At 43.5% G+C, this 23,403-nt stretch overlaps 2 protein-coding genes across 5 annotated transcripts in view; one reads left to right on the top strand and one right to left on the bottom strand.

Annotated features, from left to right (window-relative positions):
• B4GALT4 (beta-1,4-galactosyltransferase 4) overlaps positions 1-2,549 on the top strand; it is a 29,341-nt gene extending 26,792 nt beyond the window's left edge. The window contains exon 7 of one of the 2 annotated variants that reach the window (XM_070406245.1): positions 1,613-2,549. In XM_070406245.1, the coding sequence (XP_070262346.1) occupies positions 1,613-1,745 (133 nt within the window). In that variant the 3' untranslated portion in view covers positions 1,746-2,549. The remainder of the gene's footprint in view (positions 1-1,612) is intronic. The other variant, XM_070406246.1, reaches the window with a different exon arrangement.
• Positions 2,550-9,285: 6,736 nt separating this feature from the next.
• The window catches only part of UPK1B (uroplakin 1B), a 33,398-nt gene continuing 19,280 nt past the window's right edge, over positions 9,286-23,403 (bottom strand). For 2 of the 3 annotated variants that reach the window (XM_070406242.1, XM_070406243.1), the window contains exons 6-8: positions 22,194-22,373; positions 16,624-16,707; positions 9,286-12,650 (exon numbers count right to left, since the gene is read on the bottom strand). In XM_070406242.1, the coding sequence (XP_070262343.1) occupies positions 12,600-12,650; positions 16,624-16,707; positions 22,194-22,373 (315 nt within the window). In that variant the 3' untranslated portion in view covers positions 9,286-12,599. The remainder of the gene's footprint in view (positions 12,651-16,623; positions 16,708-22,193; positions 22,374-23,403) is intronic. The other variant, XM_070406244.1, reaches the window with a different exon arrangement.

Raw genomic sequence — 23,403 nt, 5'->3', positions numbered from 1 at the left:
GTTGAAGTCTACATTTTTCTTTTTAAATCTTAATTGTTGAAAGTCTTACACATGTCCCCCCCCCCCCCCCCCCCCCCATTGACCCTTTCTAGCCTGCCTCCACCCCTCTGAAGTCTACATTTTAAAACAATATTAGTGGGCTTTTAGCCTTTTTGTTAGAATCCACCACTTTAACAAAATAAATATTTCTGTTTTCCCTTTGTCTTACTAGTCTCTGTTCATAGGCATGCATCTTTCTCTTTAAAAAAAATATTGAATAGATAAAGAAGAATACTTATAAATTATATGAAAAATCTGAAGATTCTTGATACCATGAACACTAGTGGTGTCCCTCACTCAATGTATGCCTGTTGCCTTTGTGGCTCTCCCCATATCTGCCCCCCATGACAGGAGACAACAATTTCCTGAAATTTTGTGATAATTATAATTATTTGTGCCATTTCTTGGTTTTCTTCTTTTTCCATATATTTGTATCCCTACACAAAAGACGGTTTAATTTACATGTTTCTCAATTTTCAATAAGTGAAATCCTGCTGTATTATCTTCTCCTGACTTTATTTAGCTCAACATTGTGCTTCTGATCTCCATCCACATTGTTACTGTCACTGAAGTGGATTGCTTTTCTCTGCTGGGCTCTTGGGACCAGCTCAGTTCACCACCCACTTTACCCACATCCCAGGCTCCGGCCACACACTTGCTTGTTCTTCTTCAAATGCATTCTGCTGTTTGCATGTCTGTGCATCTTGCCCAGGGTGGTTTCTCTTCCTGGGAGTCCTTTGCCTCACCTTCTTCATGTAGTGAATTTCTCCTCTTTTAAGCCTCAAATTTTCCTTCTCTGCAACCCCTCTCCAGACTCCATCGTGAAGTGAGGTGCCCTTAATTCATCCTGCTCTCCGTACATTCTTACTTTGTTTGAGATTCTTAGGAAAGCTGTGTACACTCCCTGCATACAGACGCAATTTCCCCAACAACAGTGGAGGATTCATAGATCCCCTGAAGCCTATACAAGGATCTGTTAGCAGGGGATGACACATACCACACTGTATCAGTGTATATTGTACCTGTACATCCTCTGTCCATAGGCTAGAGGCTCACTGTATGCAAGTGTCATTATTACATGACACTTCATCATTGGTCTCCAGGGTCTCACATGGAGTCAGGCACAGGAACACATGGCTGTCATTGATGTCTGTTACCTTACGTGGGAACAATAAACTTTTTTGCAGTAAGAAAACCAATGGGTATAATAATTTACCAAGATGCTTTTGAGAAATTCTGTGGCAAGGCAAAAAGCGATGGAAATATATGTTAAATTCTTTTTTTTTTTTTTTTTTTTTTTTTTTTTTTTTTTTTTTTTAATATATTTTATTGATTTTTTACAGAGAAGAAGGGAGAGAGATAGAGAGCTAGGAACATCGATGAGAGAGAAACATCGATCAGCTGCCTCCTGCACATCTCCCACTGGGGATGTGCCCGCAACCCAGGCACATGCCCTTGACCGGAATCGAACCCGGGACCCTTCAGTCCGCAGGCCGACGCTCTATCCACTGAGCCAAACCGGTTTTGGCTATGTTAAATTCTTGTCTTACACATTTGCTCTTTTTATCTTTAGGATGAAGCTCTTACATCAGGTGTCACGAGTATGGAGGACAGATGGATTGAACAGTTGTGTTTATAAATTACTATCCGTGGATTACAATCCTTTATATGTCAACATCACGGTGGATTTCTGGTCTGGCCCATGACCCTGGATTGTCTGGTGATGTTCGGAAGAACTGGATATCTGATTGCAATAATTTTGGCCTAGAGACTTCCCCTAGTAGCACACATTAAGAACGTGCTGCAGCTGATTATCGAGCTGAACTTTTCCTTTTTGTATTTTCTTAGTAGAGCTCCTGGTGAGATGGAACATAACACAATAGTAACAAAACAGCGTTCTTAGTTGTTTTGATCACAAAGGTTAAAATATTGTAATAGATGCTTGAAGGACTAAGTGTAAAAGGAAGACTCAAAAGCTCTCATGCAGGCTACTTGAGAACTCTAATTGAAGGAGATTTATTTAAGTTTGAAGTGGTTCATTGTGGGATAAAAAAGTCCACTGGAAATAAGATTGCTGAATGTCCCAGAGAACCAGAATTGTTCTCCCTGGAGGGAGAAAGGTACGAAGATGTATTTCTATTCCTCGTTTATCCTGCATGGCCATCTGTGAAGAGGCTGGTCCCAGTGAGAAGACAGCGGGAGAAGAGGGGAGAAAGGTGAAGAACCAAGATGCAGTGGACTTGGGAATTTACGAGGTGGCGGGAGGACAGGGCCAGATGGAGAGGCAGCCACAGCACTGGCTGCTGCTGCTGCTAATCCTGTCACCTGCCCGGATACACCTTCCAGTAAGATCCCAGCAGAAGACACCTTATCTACTACTTTTTCAATAATTTTTGTAAAATGATTTTGTACATGTAGGGTATGAATGAGCAGTTTACAAATTACATAGTGACTAATAATACATCGAAAATACCTCTGCAGTAAAATATAAAAAAGCTTTGGGTGCTCAATCTTGTATACTGTTGTGTGAGGCCTACAGATGTGTTGATTTCAGTATCCATAATCCTGAACAGCTTAAAAACAAAACAGAGGCGACCAGCCCTCCCACTCCCCCTCTTCCTCATTTTTGGTTCCTCCCCTGCTCTTCCTGTGTCCAGCCACCTTGTGGAAGCCGCTCCAGGCCTGTGGCAAGTGCCTGTGCCTCTGGTCTCCTCTGCCACATCATGGTTTTGTTCTCTTCATCGTCGTGTGCCTATTCCCTTCTTGTGATCAGTCAGGGGACCAGTAGGGCTGGCCTAAGGGGCACACCTGGTAGGTTGTAGGACAGAAAGGCGTGGAGCCCATGGTTTGGAAGCCTTTCATTTCGAAGGAAGGTGGGGTCATGGCAGGGACTTGAGTAGTGGCAGTGATTTGGGAGAGAAGGCACTGCTGAGCTTCCTGGGGCGGGGGTGGGGGCATGGGAGGATAATCTAGGGAAGGTAATAGGAGATGGGTACTTAGTCAGAAAGAAAAATACTTGGTTTGCATAGGTGAATGGACATGTAAATAATGTAGATGTGGGTTTCTTAAGCAAGGATTGTGCAACTGTGCCCTGGGGCTTCTCAATCCATCATTATTATGTGACACTTTGTTAAATTTTAGCATGAATGGGTGCCAACCAAATGGGGAGAGGGAGGGAATGGGAATCCCAAGAAAGATAGCAGTCACCACCCAAGTGGGGAAGGAGAATTGATGGGGAAATACATGTTATAGACATGATAGGTTTACCTCGGGCTGGCTTGGGTTACCTTTAACTCTGTAGGGACAAGTAAGTGTTTCCGTTTTCTTTATTAGCACAGAAAGAATGATGGTTTTCACTTTTCTCCCCTCTTTGCTCTTCTCTCTCTCTTTTCTGCAGAATCTTTCTTTGGCACTCTGCTCCAATTTTCTTAATTATCACAACATACAGACTGAACCGTTGTAATGACCAACCCCCAGTCCTGGGGTCCTCAACTTGGAGGCTGTGGGTCCCTGGCTATGGTTGAGGAGGATAAAGCAAGAGACTATGTGCAAGGAACTTGAAAATCCATATTTGAGAATTCCATTTCTCAGTCAATGGAAATGACATACAGTTACTACCATGGGGGAACTCCCTGTGCATTTTCAGCTATTAACAAAGCATCTGCATTTTTTTAAATTAAATCTTTATTGTTCAGATTACATTTGTTCCTCTTTTTTTTCCCTCCCAGTTCCCACCCCACCCTCCGCCCTCACTCCCCACCCACTGTCCTCATCCATAGGTGCACGATTTTTGTCCAGTCTCTTCCCGCATCTCCCACTCCCCTTTCCCCCCCAAGAATAGTCAGTCCATTCCCTTTCTATGTCCCTGATTCATTATAATCACCAGTTCATTCTGTACATCAGATTATTTATTCACTTGATTCTTAGATTCACTTGTTGATAGATGCATGTTTGTTGTTCATAATTTGTATCTTTACCTTTTTCTTCTTCCTCTTCTTAAAGGATACCTTTCAGCATTTCGTCTAATACTGGTTTAGTGGTAATGAACTCCTTTAGCTTTTCCTTATCTGTGAAGCTCTTTAACTGACCTTCAATTCTGAATGATAGCTTTGCTGGATAAAGTAATCTTGGTTGTAGGTTCTTGGTATTGATCACTTTTAATATTTCTTGCCATTCCCTTCTGGCCTGCAAAGTTTCTGTTGAGAAATCAGCTGACAGTCATATGGGTATTCCCTTGTAGGTAATTGAGTCTCTTTCTCTTGCTGCTTTTAAGATTCTCTCTTTGTCTTTTGCTCTTGGCATTTTAATGATGATGTGTCTTGGTGTGGTCCTCTTTGGATTCCTTTTGTTTGGGGTTCTCTGCGCTTCTTGGACCTGTAAGTCCATTTCTTTCACCAGGTGGGGGAAGTTTTCTACCATTATTTCTTCAAATAGGTTTTCAATATCTTGCTGTCTCTCATCTTCTGGCACCCCTATAATTCTGATGTTTGTACGCTTGAAGCTGTCCCAGAGGCTCCTTACACTATCTTCGTATTTTTGGATTCTTTTTTCATTTTGCTTTTCTGGTTGGGTGTTTTTTGCTTCTTCGCATTTCAAATCTTTGACTTGATTCTTGCGCTCCTCTGGTCTGCTGTTGGGTGTTTGTATAATATTCTTTATTTCAGTCAGTGTATGCTTAATTTCTAGTTGTTTCTTTATCACAACATCGAGGGTCTCATTAGATTTCGTGAGGCTCTCATCAAGTTTATTGGCAGCTTCTAGCACATTATTGAAAGCCCTCAAAATTGCGTTTTTTAGCTCTATATCCTCCATTTCTGTCATGTTTTTTTGTCTCCGCATTTTTTATGCTTTCTTGGTGCACCCCCTTGTGGTCTTTGTGCGAAGTCTTGTTCTAGTTAAGCCTTGATTGTTGTAGTTAATACTAGAGGGATTTGACCACCAGGCAGACTGGCTGTGAGAATCAGCTGTATCTGCAGTGGGAAAACTTCTGTCCTCTGGAGAGGTGCTAATCTAGCCTTTGCCTGAGGCTATCCGGCAAATGGCTCTGTGCAGGGCTTGGGTGGGGCGGGTCCCAGGGGATCAACAGGGTGGGCGGAGGGAGTGGTTATGGCTGCTCTCAGTCCCATTCCCAGAGGCTCTGCTTCTCAGAACCCCAGCAACCGCTGCAAACCTCGGAGAGAAAGCTGCCCTCACGTTCCAACTGATGCCAGACAATCCCGCTTCTCCCATTTGAATCTGAGTCCCTAGAGACTCGCCCGGATCTGGAGCTCAGAGTCTGAGACTCCCTCCCGATTGAAAACGACAACCGCGCCCTCAGCCACCAGCCCGCTTTCTCGCGCACCTCGGTACCTTTGTATTTTCCACACTGCGCCTCCTCTGAGCCTCGGAATGCTGTCTCTTTCCTTCTAGTTGAAGAATCTCTCCTCAGCCAGCCTTCCTGTGGTTCTGGGTGATGTCCGTTCCGTCTTTTAGTTGTATTTTTGAAGTGGTTGTTTGCGGCAGCAATCTCCGGTGTTTACCTATGCCGCCATCTTCATCTGCATTTTTTAAATGTTAGTAATCACTATACTATGTCTATTACTATTCTTCAGATAATCCTTATAATTCTTTCAACCAACATAATGTCCAAGTCATTTAAATGACTCATTCTTGAGGTGGAAGATAATTAAAACATTTTTTGTTTTGTTAATTCTCACTCAAGGATATTTTCCCATTGATTTTTAGAGAGTGGAAGGGAGAGGGAGAGACACAGAGAGAGAAACATCAATGTGAGAGAGACATATCGATTGGTTGCCTCCTGCACGTGCCCCGACCAGGGACCGGGAGAAGCCTACAACTGAGGTGTGTGCCTTTGACTAGAATCAAACCTGGGACCTTCAGTCTGAGGGCTGACACTCTGTCCACTGAGCCAAACAGGCTAGGGCAAGATAATTTTTTTAAGACCTTTATTTCCTCACTGTGCCACTGACCTCATGGGATTGAAGCCCAGGGACTGGCTGGAGGCATGCAGCTGCTCTCCCAAGCAGGGGAGTTCGGTCTCCTTGGAGCAGAGCTTTCCCCTAATTCCTCCCCTGTGTACTTCCCATTAACTGCCACTAAGAGGCCATGGTTTTTGAGAACTGTAGATGTGCCTGCCATAATTGCTAAGGATTATATGGATGGAGTCTATTTGGACATCACAGTACTGAGCATGAAGACTGTTCTATAAGATTTCATTGTGTTTTTTCTCACACTACCATGCATCGCACTCTATGGCTTGTAGTGTTTTTACATGCACTCTATTGATCCTGTTGAACCTTGAGATAAGCAGGGTAGATGAGGAAGTGGGGGTTAAAAACTGGTGGGGGACTTGCCAGAAGTTCCTCCGCTAGTAAGTGGCAGACTCAGGACACAGACTCGGGTCTCCTGTCCACAAGATCATTATACAATATTTCCTTCATCTAGGCTTCTCTCATTCTTTGCTGTAGTTTTCCTGAAGCTATATTTTGGTCCTAGTTCCTGGAAAAGGTATCTTCAGGGCCCTAAAGAGTATGTCCCATTCTCATTCGGTCTCTGACCTTTTCCCAGACATCCTCTCTGTTTTCTTTTTTTGCCCTTAATGCCCTCACTTCTACTCAAGCTTCTATCAGACAGGTTTCCTGGGGGCACCCAAATGCTCTGTGAGTGGACTCTTGGGTGAGATGAGACATTTTCTGCCAGACTCGAAACCTTTCCCCAAGTCCTACACATACACAGTCGCTCTCAAAAGCCATTACCATGCTCCTCAATATGGGCCACAGGCAGGTACGTTTCATCATTTATTTTGCAGTCACATTCCAAAACTTCTTTTAAAAACTCTATTTCTTAGGACCTTATATATTTAAGCGATTGCCTCCTTGATTGGTGTAGGTACCCTGAAGACAGTCTTGTACCTGCTGAGAAGGCCTGATGAGTTTTGAAAGCATTCGCAAGGATGTGGCCAAGAGGCCCTTCCCCAGGGACCCTGCCTGTAAGGGCAAAGGCTCCATTGCTCCACCGACAGCTGTTGAAGTTGAAAATGCAAATAAAATTGTACTTTGTGTGTATGTGTGTGGCGTGTGTGCACGTGTGTGTGGTGTGTGTATGTGAGTGTGTAACTTTGGACCTTGGGGGAGAGATTGGTGAAGGGTGGGGCATAACAATAATTGAGTGCTAGCTTATTAGTCAATTTCCTTGTGTGTGTTTTTTATTGTAACTTTCCAATAAAAATGTAGGTATATATGTACTGCAAAGAAAAAACAGATTCAAGTGAGTAACTCCCTAAAGTCAGTGAGAGGAAAAGATAAGACTTGAACCCAGGTCTCTCTTGACTCCAATATTTGTGTGTGTGTGTGTGTGTGTGTGTGTGTGTGTGTGTTTGCCCTCGGAATATTCCATTGTCAGGAGATTATGAGATTTTTCTGTGAAGGCAGCATGGGCAGAGATCTCATTTGTAGCTAAAAATAATACACAGAACCCTGGCTGGGTATGTCAGTTTATTGGAGCATCGTCCTGTACACCAAAAGGTTGTGGGTTCGAATCCTGGTCAGGGCACATACCTGGGTAGTGGGTTCGGTCCCCTGTCAGGACTTGTGCAGGGGGCAACTGATCAAAGTTTATTTTTTTCTCTCTCCCCCTCTCTTTCTTAAAATTAATAAAAACATATCCTTGGGTGAGGATTAAAACAACAACAACACAGAACTTGAGATGTATGCGCTAAAATGTCTTATCTTCATGACCTTAGTACATTCTTCCACTATGGAGTAGGAGTTTTGCTGAAAAGCTATTACTCATAACTATTGTTTGAGGGCCAGTTAATTTGGACCAATATATTTGGTCATTAAACTTACTGCAATAAATTGAAGCAAGATGACATTAGTTGGCATGTTCCTAGGGATTATGAGCCAAGTAGAGTTCTTCAGAACAGATTTATGGTATATCTTCCTGTCGGTATCTCTTACAGGCTGTTAGCCATTCTAATGCACACTTTGCATATCTGGTGGGACCCTCCCAGATCTGTGTGAGGATAGACATGTTTCCCTGAAGCAGTTGCTGGGAGGCCAAGTGACTGCCAAAGCCATGCGGAGCTGGGGTTTGGAGCCAGGTATGTGACTCCAAAGCTCTTGTTCTTAACCACTTCATGGCAATAGACGACAAATACACAAAGAGAGGAAACAAGGGTGGGTGATTGGAGAGTGTCATGTCCTTCAACCAAAGACCCCCAGGAACACATCTGCAGATAAATAAATTGGGGTCATGACTCATTGCAGTGAGGGAGAGCATACCATGAGGAACAGTGAGGTATCTCAGGCCAAGGGAGTTAGAGAGAACCTATGATAGCATTTGGGCTTGGGTCGGGTCATTTGGGGAGGGTCTGAGGAAGCAAGATGTGCTTTCTATGGGGTACTGTCAGAAAGCGGGGACAGTTCTGTGGCTGTGCATCTCAGTACATTTAATTCATAGGGACTAGCAGGAAACCAGACCTGAAATAGGCAAACACATAGTAGCCACTCGTTTCAGCCAAGAAAGGGTGTGCAGCACTTGGTGGGGGGCATGGTGACCTTGTGTCTGTCTGCGCTTACACAGAATTGTGAAGTGGCCTTGCTTTGCCTCCGTTTATCTTGGTCACAGAGGAACCTTATCTGAGGTTGGGATCCTATGAGATTGTTTATATCTAATAGGAGAACAGCATGACCTAGTTGTGGGGGCCAGGCTAGCTTCTTAGTGTCAGGGGCTTCCCCCCTTTTCTTTTTTAAAGAGGAACTCAGAGTAGAGGCCATGAGAAAGTAGGGCATGATGGCACCATTTCCCTTTAATCCCATTTGTCTTCTTTAAGTGTGTGTGTGAGTGTGTGTGAGTGTGTGTGAGTGTATGTGAGTGTATGTGGGTGTGAGTGTATGTGAGTGTGTGTGTGTGTGTGTGTGTGTGAGTGTATGTGAGTGTATGTGGGTGTGAGTGTATGTGAGTGTGTGTGTGTGTGTGTGTGTGTGTGAGTGTGTGTGAGTGTATGTGGGTGTGAGTGTATGTGAGTGTGTGTGGGTGTGGGTATGTGTTGGGAGTTGGTGGGGGGATGGGAGGAGAGAGGGTTGGAGAAGAATCTGGGAAGTACGAATTCCTCAGGAATCTTGCCTTTTTCCAAGATTTCTTTTGGCTGTGCTCATTGGATATGGCCACTTGGGCCTTATCATAAAAATGTCACACATAGACTATGAGAATTGAGAGAACGAAATGCCCCCTCATAGTCCCGGATTTGCAATAAATGTGACTCTTTAATTTGAAAAAAAAAAAAAAATGTCACACATGAAAGCAAACTGAATAGCTTACAATTGGCCTCCTCTGGGTTTCTTCTTTGATTTGGTCTCGGGTATAGGACACGATAAGGATCTGGGTGAGGTGAAGCAGGGAAGAGAAACAAGGAAATGCTATAGACAGAAGGAGAAAGGAAATGGTTCAGTCAATAGAAACGAGGAACCAGCTCAGTTTCCAATTCCTCAGCCTCAGCCCAGCTTGTCAATCAGGTTGGTTGTGGTTGGGGTGGAAAAGAGAGATTAGAGTTTCAAACTCACATGACTATTATTATTCCTTCTTTTCTTTATGGGTGTCTGGAGAGTACCTGATCTGCTGCTTAGAATGGAAGCAGTTCTTATTTATTCCAGCGGATGGAAAAAAAGCTACAGACCTGATACTATGAGCAGCAGGCTTTCTAACATTCAGTGTAAGCAGCCAGCCTGCCAGGAGCCTGAGTAGCAAGCTGGGGAGGAAACGGCCCAGGAATGACCCGCTGGTGTTGCAATCAGGTAAAACCTGCCCCAGAGTTAGTCTGACACATTTCTGGTGCTAGGTAATACTTTTTCCTCGCTGACTTGATAAGCAGGGGAGCAGATGCTGGAGAAGTGGGAAGTTTCACAAGATGGCTTGGTCTGGGTGTGTCTGAAGCCCAGCAACCAGTCTCTCCCACTCTCTTTCCCCTTCCTGGACTGGTGGGGTGGAGGTGTCTTTGGTGAGGCTGGGCCTGGGCCTCATCCTGAATAGTAGCCTGGGTCTCACTGTGAATCCCCTTTCTAGTGTCAGATGCCAGAAGGAAGAGGGGCAAGGCTGGGCTTCCTGGGAAGGCAGAGAGGGGGTGGAAGCAGGAACTGGGCAGAGCAGAAGCTGCCTTGATGTTAGCAGGAATAACAGAAGTCCTGAATGGCTGGACCTTCTGTAGGGGAATCTTCAGGTCCGGGTCTGTCTTAGCCGAAAAGGGTGTCCTTCCCAAGTGTTGGGGCCTGGACATAGTGGGTTCAGGGCCTTATTTGCCTTTGGGAGAAGCAGAGCCTGTCCATGTACATCTGCAGTGGCACTGGCACCTTCTATGAAGGATGAGGCTGAGGCTCCACATAGGAAGCTAGGTGCGCCCGGGGGTGGGGGTGGGGGCAGCTGCTATCTGAAGACTCATTCTCTTTATAGTCACTTCCTGGTAGAGAAGCAGGAGGTAAGATTTAAGGAGCAGCAGGTGGGCCATGTTGCCTCACAATAGCTCTTTTCTGCTCCCAGGGCTGACTCCGGTTCCACCAACTAGAGATACATTTCAGTTACCAAGGAAAAACCTCTAGAGAAGATGAAGAGAGTGGCGACTAGTTGTCACTCACCCCTTAGTATGAATTAGTTTTCAAAAAGGTTTTGCTTCTATCTAGCGGAGATCAAATCACGAGGAGGATGGAATTTTGTGTGTGAAGCATGAAGCCCTGGAGGGGAAGGCAGGAGTGGGCAGCGTTTGCTCAGCCAGTGGAGAGCACGAGGACAATGGAAAACCTAGTCAGCAGTGGAAGAGAAGGCACCAGAACACGGGAGAGATATGGAAAGGGAGACGGGAGAGAGGCCTGTCAAAGCTTTGCCCGGAATAACTTTCTCCTCTCTCCTCCCCTCTTCTAAAAGACCATAGACAGAACCTTGTCAGCCAAGTGTAGGTGTCATTTATCCTGACACCCAAGCCCTGTCCTGGAAGATTAGGTGAGCCAGGGGCAGGTCAAGCTGGATATGTGTCAGGACATGAGCTTGTATTTAGGGAATTTGATCCTGGGAATCATGAGTCAGGCTGCGGCCTCAGCTTTATCCCCGGGTGTACAGCGGAGGCTGCCCTCTGCTCCTCTCTTGTCTCTCCCTGTCCCAGGGCTCAGCCTGAGGCACAGGAACCTGGTCGGGGCATGGTATTGGGGCACTCCCTGGTACTGAGTGGGCCGGGAGTAGGACCTTAAAGTGACAGGCACATTTTCTTCATAGGAGACAGTTGGTAGCTGGAGTCAGAGGTGTTTCCAAGCACAGGAGGCAAAGGACTTGAGGAGCAGCGGCTCCATGACCACTTCTGGTCCTAAGTGCAGCAGGAGCAAAAAGTAAAGGTAAACATAGAAGTTCTCACCATTTAACTGCACAGCAGGGTTACTGGGGTCCAAGAGGAAACCGGCCCTATCAAGTCCTCATCTCCTAAACTTCAATTCCCAGGAATAACAACAAGAGAAAATGAACATATGTAAAAGCCCTCTTTTTTTATAAGACAGATGTTGAATTACATGAACTTCCTTCAGGGCCAGAAACAGTTCAGAAGAGAAATATTTTGACAGTAAACACAAATCCCCACAAATCCCCTAGCTAACAGCTGGCTTGCATCTCCTCTATTTGAAAGGTGTTTCCAGTTGAGACTGGTAAATATATATAACGGGCCTCCGCTTTGTCCCAGGAAGTCTACATACTTTTAACTAATGGGAGGTTGAGGCTACTAAACATACATCACTCTGCAACAGTGGTTCTCAACCTTCTGGCCCTTTAAATACAGTTCCTCATGTTGTGACCCAACCATAAAATTATTTTCGTTGCTACTTCATAACTGTAATGTTGCTACTGTTATGAATCGTAATGTAAATATCTGATATGCAGGATGGTCTTAGGCGACCCCTGTGAAAGGGTCGTTCAACTGCCAAAGGGGTCGGGACCCACAGGTTGAGAACCGCTGCTCTACAATGTCTGAGAGGAAGTATCAGCCTTTGTTAACTCAAGATCGGGCATTGTCCTGGAGAGTGAAGGGATCCCAAGGTAGCATTAAAAGGATCACCCAAGTCTCCACAGAACAAAAGGCAAAAGATATATTTCGGCACCTTTTCCTTAGTTCTTCCACATGGACGACACTGAGATGAATGAAAGTCTTTAAAGGTGTCGGTTAGAAAGAAGTGAGAAATACAGGCCGATTTGCGGTCTAAACACGGACTTGGCTGACTGGGATAGCACAGGTTCCTGTGAATGCCTTTACGCCCCCAAATTAAAACAAACAGGGATGGGAGACATTATTGTCTACTTTCCAAATCCCCCCTCTCTTACGGTCCATAAAAATGTTGCAGAATCCTAGGGTGAAAATGCAAGTGGGGAGAATTCCGGGAGCCAGAGAGCCTAAAGGACTCCGTACCCACTGACTCGGCAGCTCGAGGGAGAACTCAGGTTCCTGTGGGCACGCGTGGAATATTAGGAGAGAGCAGTTCCAGCACCAAATCCAGAGTCTGTAGGGGAGGGGGGACTGTGGTGACACTGCATTCTTAATATTCAATCCTGCTCCAGTAGAACATGGTACCCAGGAGAACCCAAAACTAGAATATAAAAGACAGAAAAAAAAATAATAGGGGATTGGTTTAGGAACATCTCATACTTGGGGAAAAGTGATGTTAAGTTCATTCAGGCTTTGACACTGGATTTTTAACGGTAATCTTCCCTTAAGCAACATCAGTCATTTCTCTGTTAAATTCCCCTCTCCCACCTCTCCTCCCCTCCCTGCCGGGAAATTCTTCCTTCTTCCCATCAGGGCTCATTACCCTCTAGTGCAGTGGTTCTCAACCTAATACCACGACCCTTTATTTATTTATTTATTTATTTATTTATTTATTTAAAAAATATATTTTATTGATTTTTTACAGAGAGGAAGGGAGAGGGATAGAGAGTTAGAAACATCAATGAGAGAGAAACATCAATCAGCTGCCTCCTGCACACTCCCTACTGGGGTTGTGCCCGCAACCAAGGTACATGCCCTTGACTGGAATTGAACTTGGGACTCTTGAGTCCGCAGTCTGACGCTCTATCCACTGAGCTAAACCGGTTAGGGCTGCCACGACCCTTTAATACAGTTCCTAATGTTGTGGTGACCCCCAACCGTAAAATTATTTTCGTTGCTACTTCATAACTATAATTTTGCTACTGTTATGAATCATAATGTAAATATCTGATATTCAGGATGTATTTTCATTGTTACAAATTGAACATAATTAAAACATAGTGATCAATCACAAAAACAATATGTAATTATATATGTGTTTTCCGATGGTCTTAGGCGACCCCTGTGAAAGGATCGTTCGAACCCCAAAGGGGTCGAGACCCACAGGTTGAGAACCGCTGCTCTAGTGGATTCCTACTTTTAGTCTGTATCATTTTGGAATATGAGTTTCTTGCTTCTACTATGAACTTCTCTTCCCAGGGGACGCTCTCTTTTCCCAAAAATGCTTGTGACCTGGAACAGCTGCCCCCAAGAACTCAAGAATTTGCCTCAGATAAGGGGTTAGGCTACCTGGGTTCTGTGGCAGACCTGCCACTCACTTCCTGCAACTGTAAAGTAATCTAATAACATCTTCACCAATCCCAGAATGAGAAGATTAAATGAGATACGGAAGTAATAATAACAGTGTTTAATGTTTATTGATAACTTACTATACATCAGGCACTGTTCTAGTTGCTACACATATAACTCAATTCAGTGCTTCCAAAACTGTATGAAGAAACTGAGGCAAAGAGAAGTTAAGTAACTGGTACTCAAGGTCATAGAACTAGTAGGTGGTGAAGCTGGGGGTCAAGCCCAGGCAGTCAGCCTCAGGGTTTGCCTGTGGAACCGCTGTGGGAGAGCCTCCGTAAGCCGCAGTGGACTGGACGTGCCCAGGAGCTCTTCTTAAGCACAATTCTTAAGAACCCTGTTGAATTTCTCTATTCCTGTCAGATAGGAGTCTGGCTACCCACCTAGCTGCTGCTGTGGGGATGTGACATGATGCCTTGTCTCTAGCAGGCCTTCAATAGATCCAGTTCCCTTTCCTATTTTGAACGTCTAGGGGATTTACATGATCCAGAGTCCCGTCCACTTGATGATTGCAGAAATATCAAAGGTTTCAACTGGCCTGGAGTTCTAAGATCCTCAAAAGCCTTTAAACATTAGCCCATATAGTTCCTGCTAACATGGCACAGTAGAAACTTCACTGTTATCATTTTTCATTCATTCAATGGGTTTTCAAGCACTTACTGTAGGCTCTGCTAGGCACTGGGGGTACAAAAAGCAGCTGGTTCCCAGGCATTGGGCGGAGACAAACACCTCAAAGAGGAGCAGTTCCCAGCTGGAGGTGTGTGCGGGGTGTCTGAGGGATCATAGGAGACTTCTCCAAGGAGGAGCTTTTCTCCTCCCTCCTGCCTCACCCAGTTTCCCACCCCAAACCCAACATTTCTTAAAGTGTGGTCCGGTTTAGGGGTCCACGAAGCAAAAATATTTGCATAACAATACTAATAATTTATTTGTCCTTTTCACTGTTTTCACATTTAAATGGATGGTGCAAAGGCAGTGGAAGGTAACACTGCTGGCATCTTAACAAAATTCAGGGCAGAGGTACTAAACTGTATTAGTTGTCATTACATTCTCGCTGCTATGCACTTGCAGGAAAAAAGCCAGTTTTGCTGAGAATATTACAGATTTTCCCTCTTCCCCCCACCCAGTTCGCACCCCACCCTAGGCCTTCACCACCCCATTATCTGTGTCCATGGGCAATGCATATATGTATACTATAATACTCTCAACAATAAAGTTTTTTTTTAAAAGCCAGTTTTACTTGAGATTGTCCTTGACGGAGCAGTAAGAATGACTAATTTTATTAAATGATCACCTTTGAGTACACATCCTTTTAACATTCTGTAGGACAAGAAGGAAGCATGCATAAAGCAGTTTTGTTGCAAACTGAAATAGGATGGTTGTCTTGAGGAAAAGCACTTGGGCAATTGTTCGAGTTGTGCACTGAACTGGTTATTTTTCATGGAACACCATTTTTACTTGAAAAAATGACTAACAGAAAAGCTGTTCAGAGTTGGGTGTCTGTCACTTTGAGGGGAAAAAGCTCACAATATTTGTTGAGAGTGATAAATTTGAGCTTTCCAACAAAAATCATGAAACTTGTATTTGTCCCCACAAGCTTGATAGCATCCCAATGCTTAAGTTCTTTTCTAAAGTGGCAATATCAGTGAATGTGATTTCTAGTCTTGCATAAAGAAATTGGCCAACACCATGAGCCAGTATTTTCACAGGTAATCAATGTTATAGAATCATGCACGGGCAAACGATTTATGCCAAATGCAAGCCAAGCCAACGTAATGTATCCTAATGTAACAGAGTCTGAAAAGTTTGTTGACATCGTTTTAGATTCCATATGGCAACTAACCCTCAGAATATTACTTGTCAGGTTTTGGGTAATACCAAAGAAAATTCACACTTATCTTTAGATAAGGCTATTGAAACATTCCAGTTTTTTTTCTTCCCCCAACCACATATCAGTGTGAGGAATTTCAAATCCTTCAACCTAAGCAACATATTGTAACGGATGGACTGAAAAAACAAATATGAGAATCCAGCTGTCTGCTATTAAGCCACACACTGCAGAAGCTTTCAAAAATGTAAAACAACGCCATGTTTCTCACTATTTTGTTGTTTAGGAAAACAGTCATTTTTCCCACCAAAAAAAATGTGCTGTTAATGCTAACATGCAACTGTTTTTTTTTATTGTTATCTGAAATGCATTAATAAGTATTTTGACATTTCTGTGTTACTCTCCAATAGTGCGAGTGTCAAGAGAGGTAGCCCCCACAGACAAAAGCTCTTTAGAAACCTAAATAATTTGAGAGAGTAAAGGGGCCCTGACACCCAAAATCTAGGACTGCTTCCCTAATGCAATGACTCTTAATCTTGACAGCAAATTAGAATCATCTGGAAATTTAAAAAAAAAAATTCCTGGACCCCACCCCTAGGTCAACTGAATTGGCATCTCAGAGGTTGGGGTCCTGGCGTGCTTTGGGTTTTCAAGCTCCTCCAGGAGGTTTTCATGCGCAGCCAGGGCTGAGAGCCACTGCGCCTCCCTCTTGCTGCATGTGCATCTAATAGCGGGGGCAGTGGGACAGGTGAGACTGGCCCAGGCAGCTCTTTGGGCGGAGCTAGGCAGATCAGTGTCTGGTGGGAGCCATCTAGATAGATGGCCGTCTTTGACACCTCACCATAATGAGCTAATGAGATTTGAGACCTGGAGGAGCAGGCACTCACCCAGCAGGAGCTGGTTAACAGGACACATCCTGTCCCCGGTAGGGGCAGGTAACTCCCCACCTCTGAAGGGACGCCGCTGTCCTTGCTCAGGTGCCAGCAGTTTCCCGTTTAGCTCTCAGGTCCAAGGTTTGGTTTCCAGACAGTCTAGTAAGGTTGGACCAACGAAGGGCAATCTCAAAGTCTCTCCTTATCACCATCCTCTCAGAAATAAAGCATGTGCTGGAAATACTCACAGTCCAGCAGAGAATGGCAAATCCAAACCAGGCAACCCCCCAGGCGTGTCGGTTCATTGGTCCAGAGATCAGTTCATAGCAGCCCTGGAGGAGCGGGCAATTCCACATCAGTGTGAGAGGAGCCAGAAAAAAAAAAGATATAAGAGATGGGTGGGGCAGTGACTGCTGTGTGAATCAAAGTCCAGTTTAACACGACCAGGCTATTTCCACATCCCCATGGACAGCCAGTTATTAACAGCCCGGGGAATAGAAATAATCCTGGTGAACAACTCCTCTATATCACATTTACTTGTGTCTTTATCATTCAATCTAACCAGCAAAGGTTTATGCTATTTTTTTTGTAATTCCTTCTGATTAAAGCTTTTTTTTAAAAAAAGGTGTTGCTATTATATTTTCTTTTTCAATTTTTTCCTTTATTGAATTTTCCAAAGAGAGAAAGTGAGAGGAATAGAGAAACAGGAACACTGATGAAAGAGAAACATCATTGATCAGCTGCCTCCTGCATGCCCTCCTCTGGGGATTAAGCCTGTGCAACCCGGGCATGTGCCCTGACTGGGAATCAAACCTGTGGCCTTTTGGTTCATGGTTTGACACTCAATTGCTGAGCCACACCAGCTGGGCTGCTATTTTAGCTTAACATTTTTTTCGCATTGAATATGTGTGTAATGTAAAGTATTCTTAATAAAATTTGAATTTTTTCCTTTCCAAAAGATTTTATTGCTGATTTGTTCAAGGGCAGAGTTACTTTTTGATTTGTTTGTTTTTAAATAAAAGTGTTCTGTTCTATGAAAATCAGAGGTTGTTGTTGTTTTAATCACATGATATAGGGACCCCTATATCATGCTTTCTAAATTTTCATTTATCATCATATTTCAACATATGTTTATTGGTTCTAGTGAGACTTTGAGGAGCCTTGGTATGTGTGCAAAAGCATGATTCATTTTTTTATTAATCAAATTATTTATTCATGCATGCTATAATCCAGCAAGTTTTCACATATGGCACACTCTGTTCTAGTCACTATGCAAAGTGCTGGAGTGATACACATGTGTAGGGCTAAACCTGCTCTCTGACTGCCCTCCACTAAGCCCTGGGAATGTTCTTTGCATAATGCAAAAAACAGCTGGTTCCCTGAACCACAGAGTTTCACAAGAAAATGTCCTTGAATGGCTGACCTTGAAGTTTAGGGCCTCCCTCCCTCCCCCTCGAGCTACAGGTGGCCACTTAAGATTCTGTCCTTTCTGCCCCTGCCCCAGTCCCTTGTTAATCCACTGGCATGCCCTGCCTTTGCTATGCCTTGATTTCTCCCCAATTTATTCTTCTCCATCTATGTCAGAGGCACCTCCAATCACCTAGATCAGTGTTCTCAACCTTCCTAATGCCGCGACCCTTTAATACAGTTCCTCATGTCGTGGTGTCTCCCAATTTCATTGTTACAAATTGAACATAATTAAAGCATAGTGATTAATCACAAAACAATATGTAATTATATATGTGTTTTCCGATGGTCTTAGGCGACTCCTGTGAAAGGGTCGTTCGACCCTCAAAGGGGTCTCGACCCACAGGTTGAGAACCACTGATCTAGATGCTCAAATGAAAACTCTTGAAATTATCCTTAACTGTTTTTCTCTTATTTGACTTCAAATACTTAAGCAAATCCTTTGGGTCTACTTTTACAATATATCTCAAATCCAGACACATTACTTCCTCTTACAAGCTTGGTCCTCACTCCAGGATCACTACAATAGCCTTCTAACTGGTCTCCCCGGGGACTGAGTCCATCCTTGGCACTCTACTAGCCTTCATAGGTGCCAGGGGGATCCTTGTAAAATGTGAGTCAGATCACTTTGCATACCTGCTCAAAACCCTCCAATGGCTTCCCATTACCCTTCAAGTGAAACCCCAAGCCCTCACAATGGCCCACAGGCACTGGATGATATGGCCCTTCCATAACGTAGAATCTCTAGAATCGAGAAGCTGGGGGAACAGAGAGAAACCAGCTTTACTGCCAGAGGCTGTGCTACTGCAAAGCTAGTAAGTTTGAGCTTCAGGGCTGCTCATTTGCAAGACCCTTTCAAAGCCCTGCACCTGTGTGCATGTTTTTTGTTGTTGTTTGTTTTGTTTTGTTGGGGGTTTTTGGTTGTTGTAAATCCTCGTGGAGGATATTTCTCCATTGATTTTTTTAGAGAGAGAGAGTGGAGGAGGAGAGACACACAGGGAGAAATATCCATCTGAGAGAGACACGTCGATCCGTTGCCTCCTGCACAGGGATCAAGCCTGCAACTGAGGTATGTGCTCTTGACTGGATTTGAACCTGGGATCCTTTAGTCCATGGGCAGATGCTCTATCCACTGAGCAAAACTGGCTAGGGCTGTGCATGTTTTTAATTGTTTTTCCTTAGGAGGACCATGCTCTACAAATTTTATAAGCTTCAGTCCATACAAAATCTAGATCCATCCTTGCCTTCCACTCTTCCTTTGCTTATTTTGGCCTTGCCATACTGACGTCCCTCCAACAAGTGAAGAATGCTCTTCCTTTAGGGCCTTTGCACTTGCTGCCTCCTTTGTTTAGAGCCCTCTTCCCCAATCTCCTTTAAGTGAGGGTCTCATTTCCTTACTTCATTCAGAACTTTGTGCAAATATTATCTCAAGTAATGATTACAAAAATATCATATCTGACACAGTTGATAATTCACAAACACTCCTACATTTATTGTTCACTTTCTTGTCCTGATAATCCTGGGAGATGGTCATTTGTCCAATAATCTGTCTGAGGCTCTGGGATGGGCATTCATCTGTGACAAGACAGAAACGGGTCTTTCCCTCACGGAGCTCACCAACAAAAACCCAGTTTGTTTCACCTCTTCTCATTTAGTGCCTTTTCAACATGACTGTGGTGCATAACTGGACCTTTCTTAGCTCCATCCATCATAACCTTCTCGAGTGTAGTGATCTAAACTTGCACACTCGCATTTCCAGGGCAAATGGACCATGATCCAAGAATATACATATCTGCATCTGACATGCTATGTAAAATTCTGGTTTGTTTCTATTCTTACCACACTTATGATGACTTCTCTAATCTTGTTAGCATTCACTCATACAATGTACTAGTACAGTGGTCAGCAAACTCATTAGTCAACAGAGCCAAATATCAACAGTACAACGATTGAAATTTATTCTGAGAACCAATTTTTTTAAACTTAAACTATATAGACAGGTACATTGTTATTAACTTAGTTAGGGTACTCCTAAGCTGGCCTTTGCTAAAAACGTCCTCAATCTGATTGAGGTACGTTCACTGAGGTCGACCCCTTCCAACTCTCCCATCCACACTCATCCTGTATACTTGTTTCAGTTAGAGGAGTGTGGATGGGAGAGTTGGATGGGGTCGACCTCAGCATACGTACCTCAAAACAATGTACCTCCCTCGTGCTGCGTATACCACGGCCCGCCTGCACCGCGTCTCCGGTCAGCTGATCAACTGACACCCCCCACTTCTTCTAATGCCACGTCTTCAAAACAGACTCGCCCAGGCTGAAAACCAACTGCACATGGGCCACGAAGTTTCAATTGCACTGTATGTGCGCGCCCGCATGTGGTATTTTGTGGAAGAGCCACACTCAAGGGGCCAAAGAGCTGCATGTGGCTCGAGAGCAGCGGTTTGCTGACCACTGTATTAGTAGATCTTGAAAAACTACAACATGAATGTGGAAACAGAACCGTTCACCTCTTAATTTGCCCACCCACCATTTATCAATGCCTGCTTTGCACCAGGCATTAAGCTAAGTAGTGAAGATATAGAACTAATAATGCATGGCTCTCAAGGAGACTAACAGAAAAAACAGGCTTGTGAGCAAGTAATTATAATATAGTTCAAGGTGTCAGCTGCAATAATAGAAGGGAGGTATATGAGGCACCGGGGCGGGGGGGGGGGGGGCTGTTTTGTAAGAAGCTGGGGAACAGGGGAGGGGGGAATTGGAAAGGATTAATAGATAAAAGATTATGTTGAGGTTGAAGGATGAGTGAGATTGAGAAAGTAGGAACACAGGGAGTCAGGGACGGAGAGAGGAATTTCAGGATTCAGGAATTTGGGGAGCAGGGTTGAGTGATAACAAGTTTGTAGTTGTGCAGCTGGTGGGTAGTGGAGGTGGAAATGTCAAGGACAAGGTGAGGCCAAGGGACTGTAAGGGAGGGTGCCCGAAGGGTTGTTGCAACAGGTGTGGAGATCCCTCATTATTGGGATGTAATAGTATTTTTCTGAAATAGTATTATTTCTGTCCCTTTCAAGGAGATAATACAGTTTGTATGCAATTACAATCCAGTCAAGGTATATCTGCATGGGCCAGCTCCAGGGTTGAAATACTGAAAGCATTTTATGACTCCTGAGAGTGATAATTATATTGTGCATCATAGTTATAGGCAATACATTTAATTTTTATAGCAGTGTGACCATAACTGATTAAAATGATTCTAAAGAACTAAATGAGGGTTGATTTGAACGACTCTGCAAAATAATCTGTATCATGTCCTTTTCTGATGAACTTGACCATTCCTAGGCCAGGCGCCCTACCAGGTGTGGCCGGATGATCCGCAGGGCTGCCCTTCATGCTGGAAGTGCACTTTGTATGATTTACTCCAAGACTAAAGAGCTGGACATCTCTCAACTATTTAATAGACTGGCACACAACTAGCTTTCCTCCAGGTGGTTACTTGCAAAGCAGTGCACAGCATTTCAGAGGCTGGCTGTACATGTGTGAGGATTCTCTTCAGGGCTTTATGGGAATATTTCCAAGTGCTTTCTTGGCTTGGAGTCTGGGCTCTGGAGCCAGACGCTAGCATTTGAATCCTGACTACCATTCACTACCTGTGTGGTTTTGGGCAAGGTATCCACTGGAATACCTTGGAAAATAGGGACCATACTGGCACCTACCTGTGAGCATTAAATGAGTTAATATATGTCTGGCACTTGGAACAGTGTCTGGCATTTGGTAAGTACTGAGTAAATGTTAGTTTCCATCATTATCATATCATCCTCATTAGTCCGGAGACACTTTCTCAAAAACCATCTGTATGTAAATTACCTTCTACCCAAATCATTATTCTAACGTTTTATTAAGGCTATCCTGTATGATTACTGAATAAGGAATGTGGATATATAATTACGGCATTTACCCTCAGCAATTTCCATTGCTTTGGAACTGGCAGATCACTCCTTCCAATTTACATTTTGCAAAACTAGAGCAACTCTTTGTTCAAGGTAAATGGTTTTTGAGACACCACTTCTATACATTGTACAAATCGCTTTCCTTTAAACAAAGTTGGATTTTGCTATTGCAGTTCTCACGTTCTGTTCATTTAATTAAATTGTAACATTTCCCCTATCAGCCCTTGATCAGCATTCGCATGTTACTAAGAGGAGAATATAGCATAAGGCTTAGGAGGAAGAATGCAGAATTCCTTACGGAGAGAGACGATTACCTACAATAACCAGTATGTTGCTCAAGAAGAGCAGAAGGAACTCCTGGCAGGTGTTGGGGGGGAGGAGAGGGGCAGGCGGCGGGGACTCACCTGGCTGTGATAATAACCAGGCACGCCTAGTTTGCAGGCATCCACGTTGAGAGGTTCTTTCAGCTTGTTCATGACACAGCACTGACGAGGCCAGGGATAGTCGGCATCGTTATTCTCCGTCCGGAAGGCAGACGTGTATTTCTGCCAGTCTGATGGGCCGTTCACACCACAGCAACCGTCCTGTTGGCAGATGAGAGATACAAAATGCTCTTCCGTGGTCCTTATTAGGGCCATCAATGCAGCAACTGAGATTTTATGGAGAATGAAAAGATAAAAAGTGTACCATAGCTTACATTTACTACAAGTGCCTCAGTGAGAGCTGAAGGTATCGAGAACTTACATTTTAGAGTTTGCAAAATATTTTTATATTTATTACTTTACTAGCCCTGAAGGTTTTTTTTTTTAAACATTTGATAGGTCATTTAAACTCTCTAAACCTCAATTTCCTTCATTGTAAAATTGGGATAAATAAAGTACCCACCTCATAGAGCTGTCATGAGAATTAAATTAGTTAATACATGTAACATGTTTAGTACTCTGCCTGGTCCATAGTACACCCTCAATAAATACTAATACTTAAGAAATACAATACTAATATCTATATACAACAATGTGAGAGAGGCATAACTAGGCACATATTACATGTGAAAAAATTGAGAATCAGAAAATTAAAATTTTTAGTGGTGAAGAGATTGTGACTAATTCTTTTTGTTTACTTTTCTATATTTTTAACATTTTTTTCGGCAGTAAATATGTATTACTTTTATAATGGGAGAAAATAAACTGAAAAAATAATCTAAGCCTGTAACACACAGCTGTGCCCCTACATAGGGAAGATCTATTAATATGTAGTTAACTTCCTTACACTCTGGACAGAATTGAGATGGAGGATAAAACACAACTCATATCACTTTCCTTTCATGTTGTAAATTCTGCTAGAATACTTCAAGGGAAGAAATGAAAGCTATGGGCATCTCTCAAGTTTTACAATAAATATATTCAAGCAAACTTGATGGTAAATCAACTACCTTTAAAGCATGTCCCTTTTTGCCAGTGGATTATGGAAAATATCTTACCAAAGAAAATAGTTATCCCGTATTTTGACCTGAGCATTTTGGGTAAAAATGGTTGAGTTTGAGTCAAGTGTATTTCAGACTGGATTTTAAAGAAGTTGGTAAATGGAATTTTCAAATGTGTGAACATTCACATT

This window comes from Myotis yumanensis, unplaced genomic scaffold, assembly GCF_028538775.1.
Source record: "Myotis yumanensis isolate MYYU_CA2020_CCGP unplaced genomic scaffold, mMyoYum1.0.hap1 SCAF_2, whole genome shotgun sequence".
In the NCBI taxonomy this organism is placed as follows: Eukaryota; Metazoa; Chordata; class Mammalia; order Chiroptera; family Vespertilionidae; genus Myotis; species Myotis yumanensis.
This window is presented reverse-complemented; position numbering and strand designations above follow the sequence as displayed.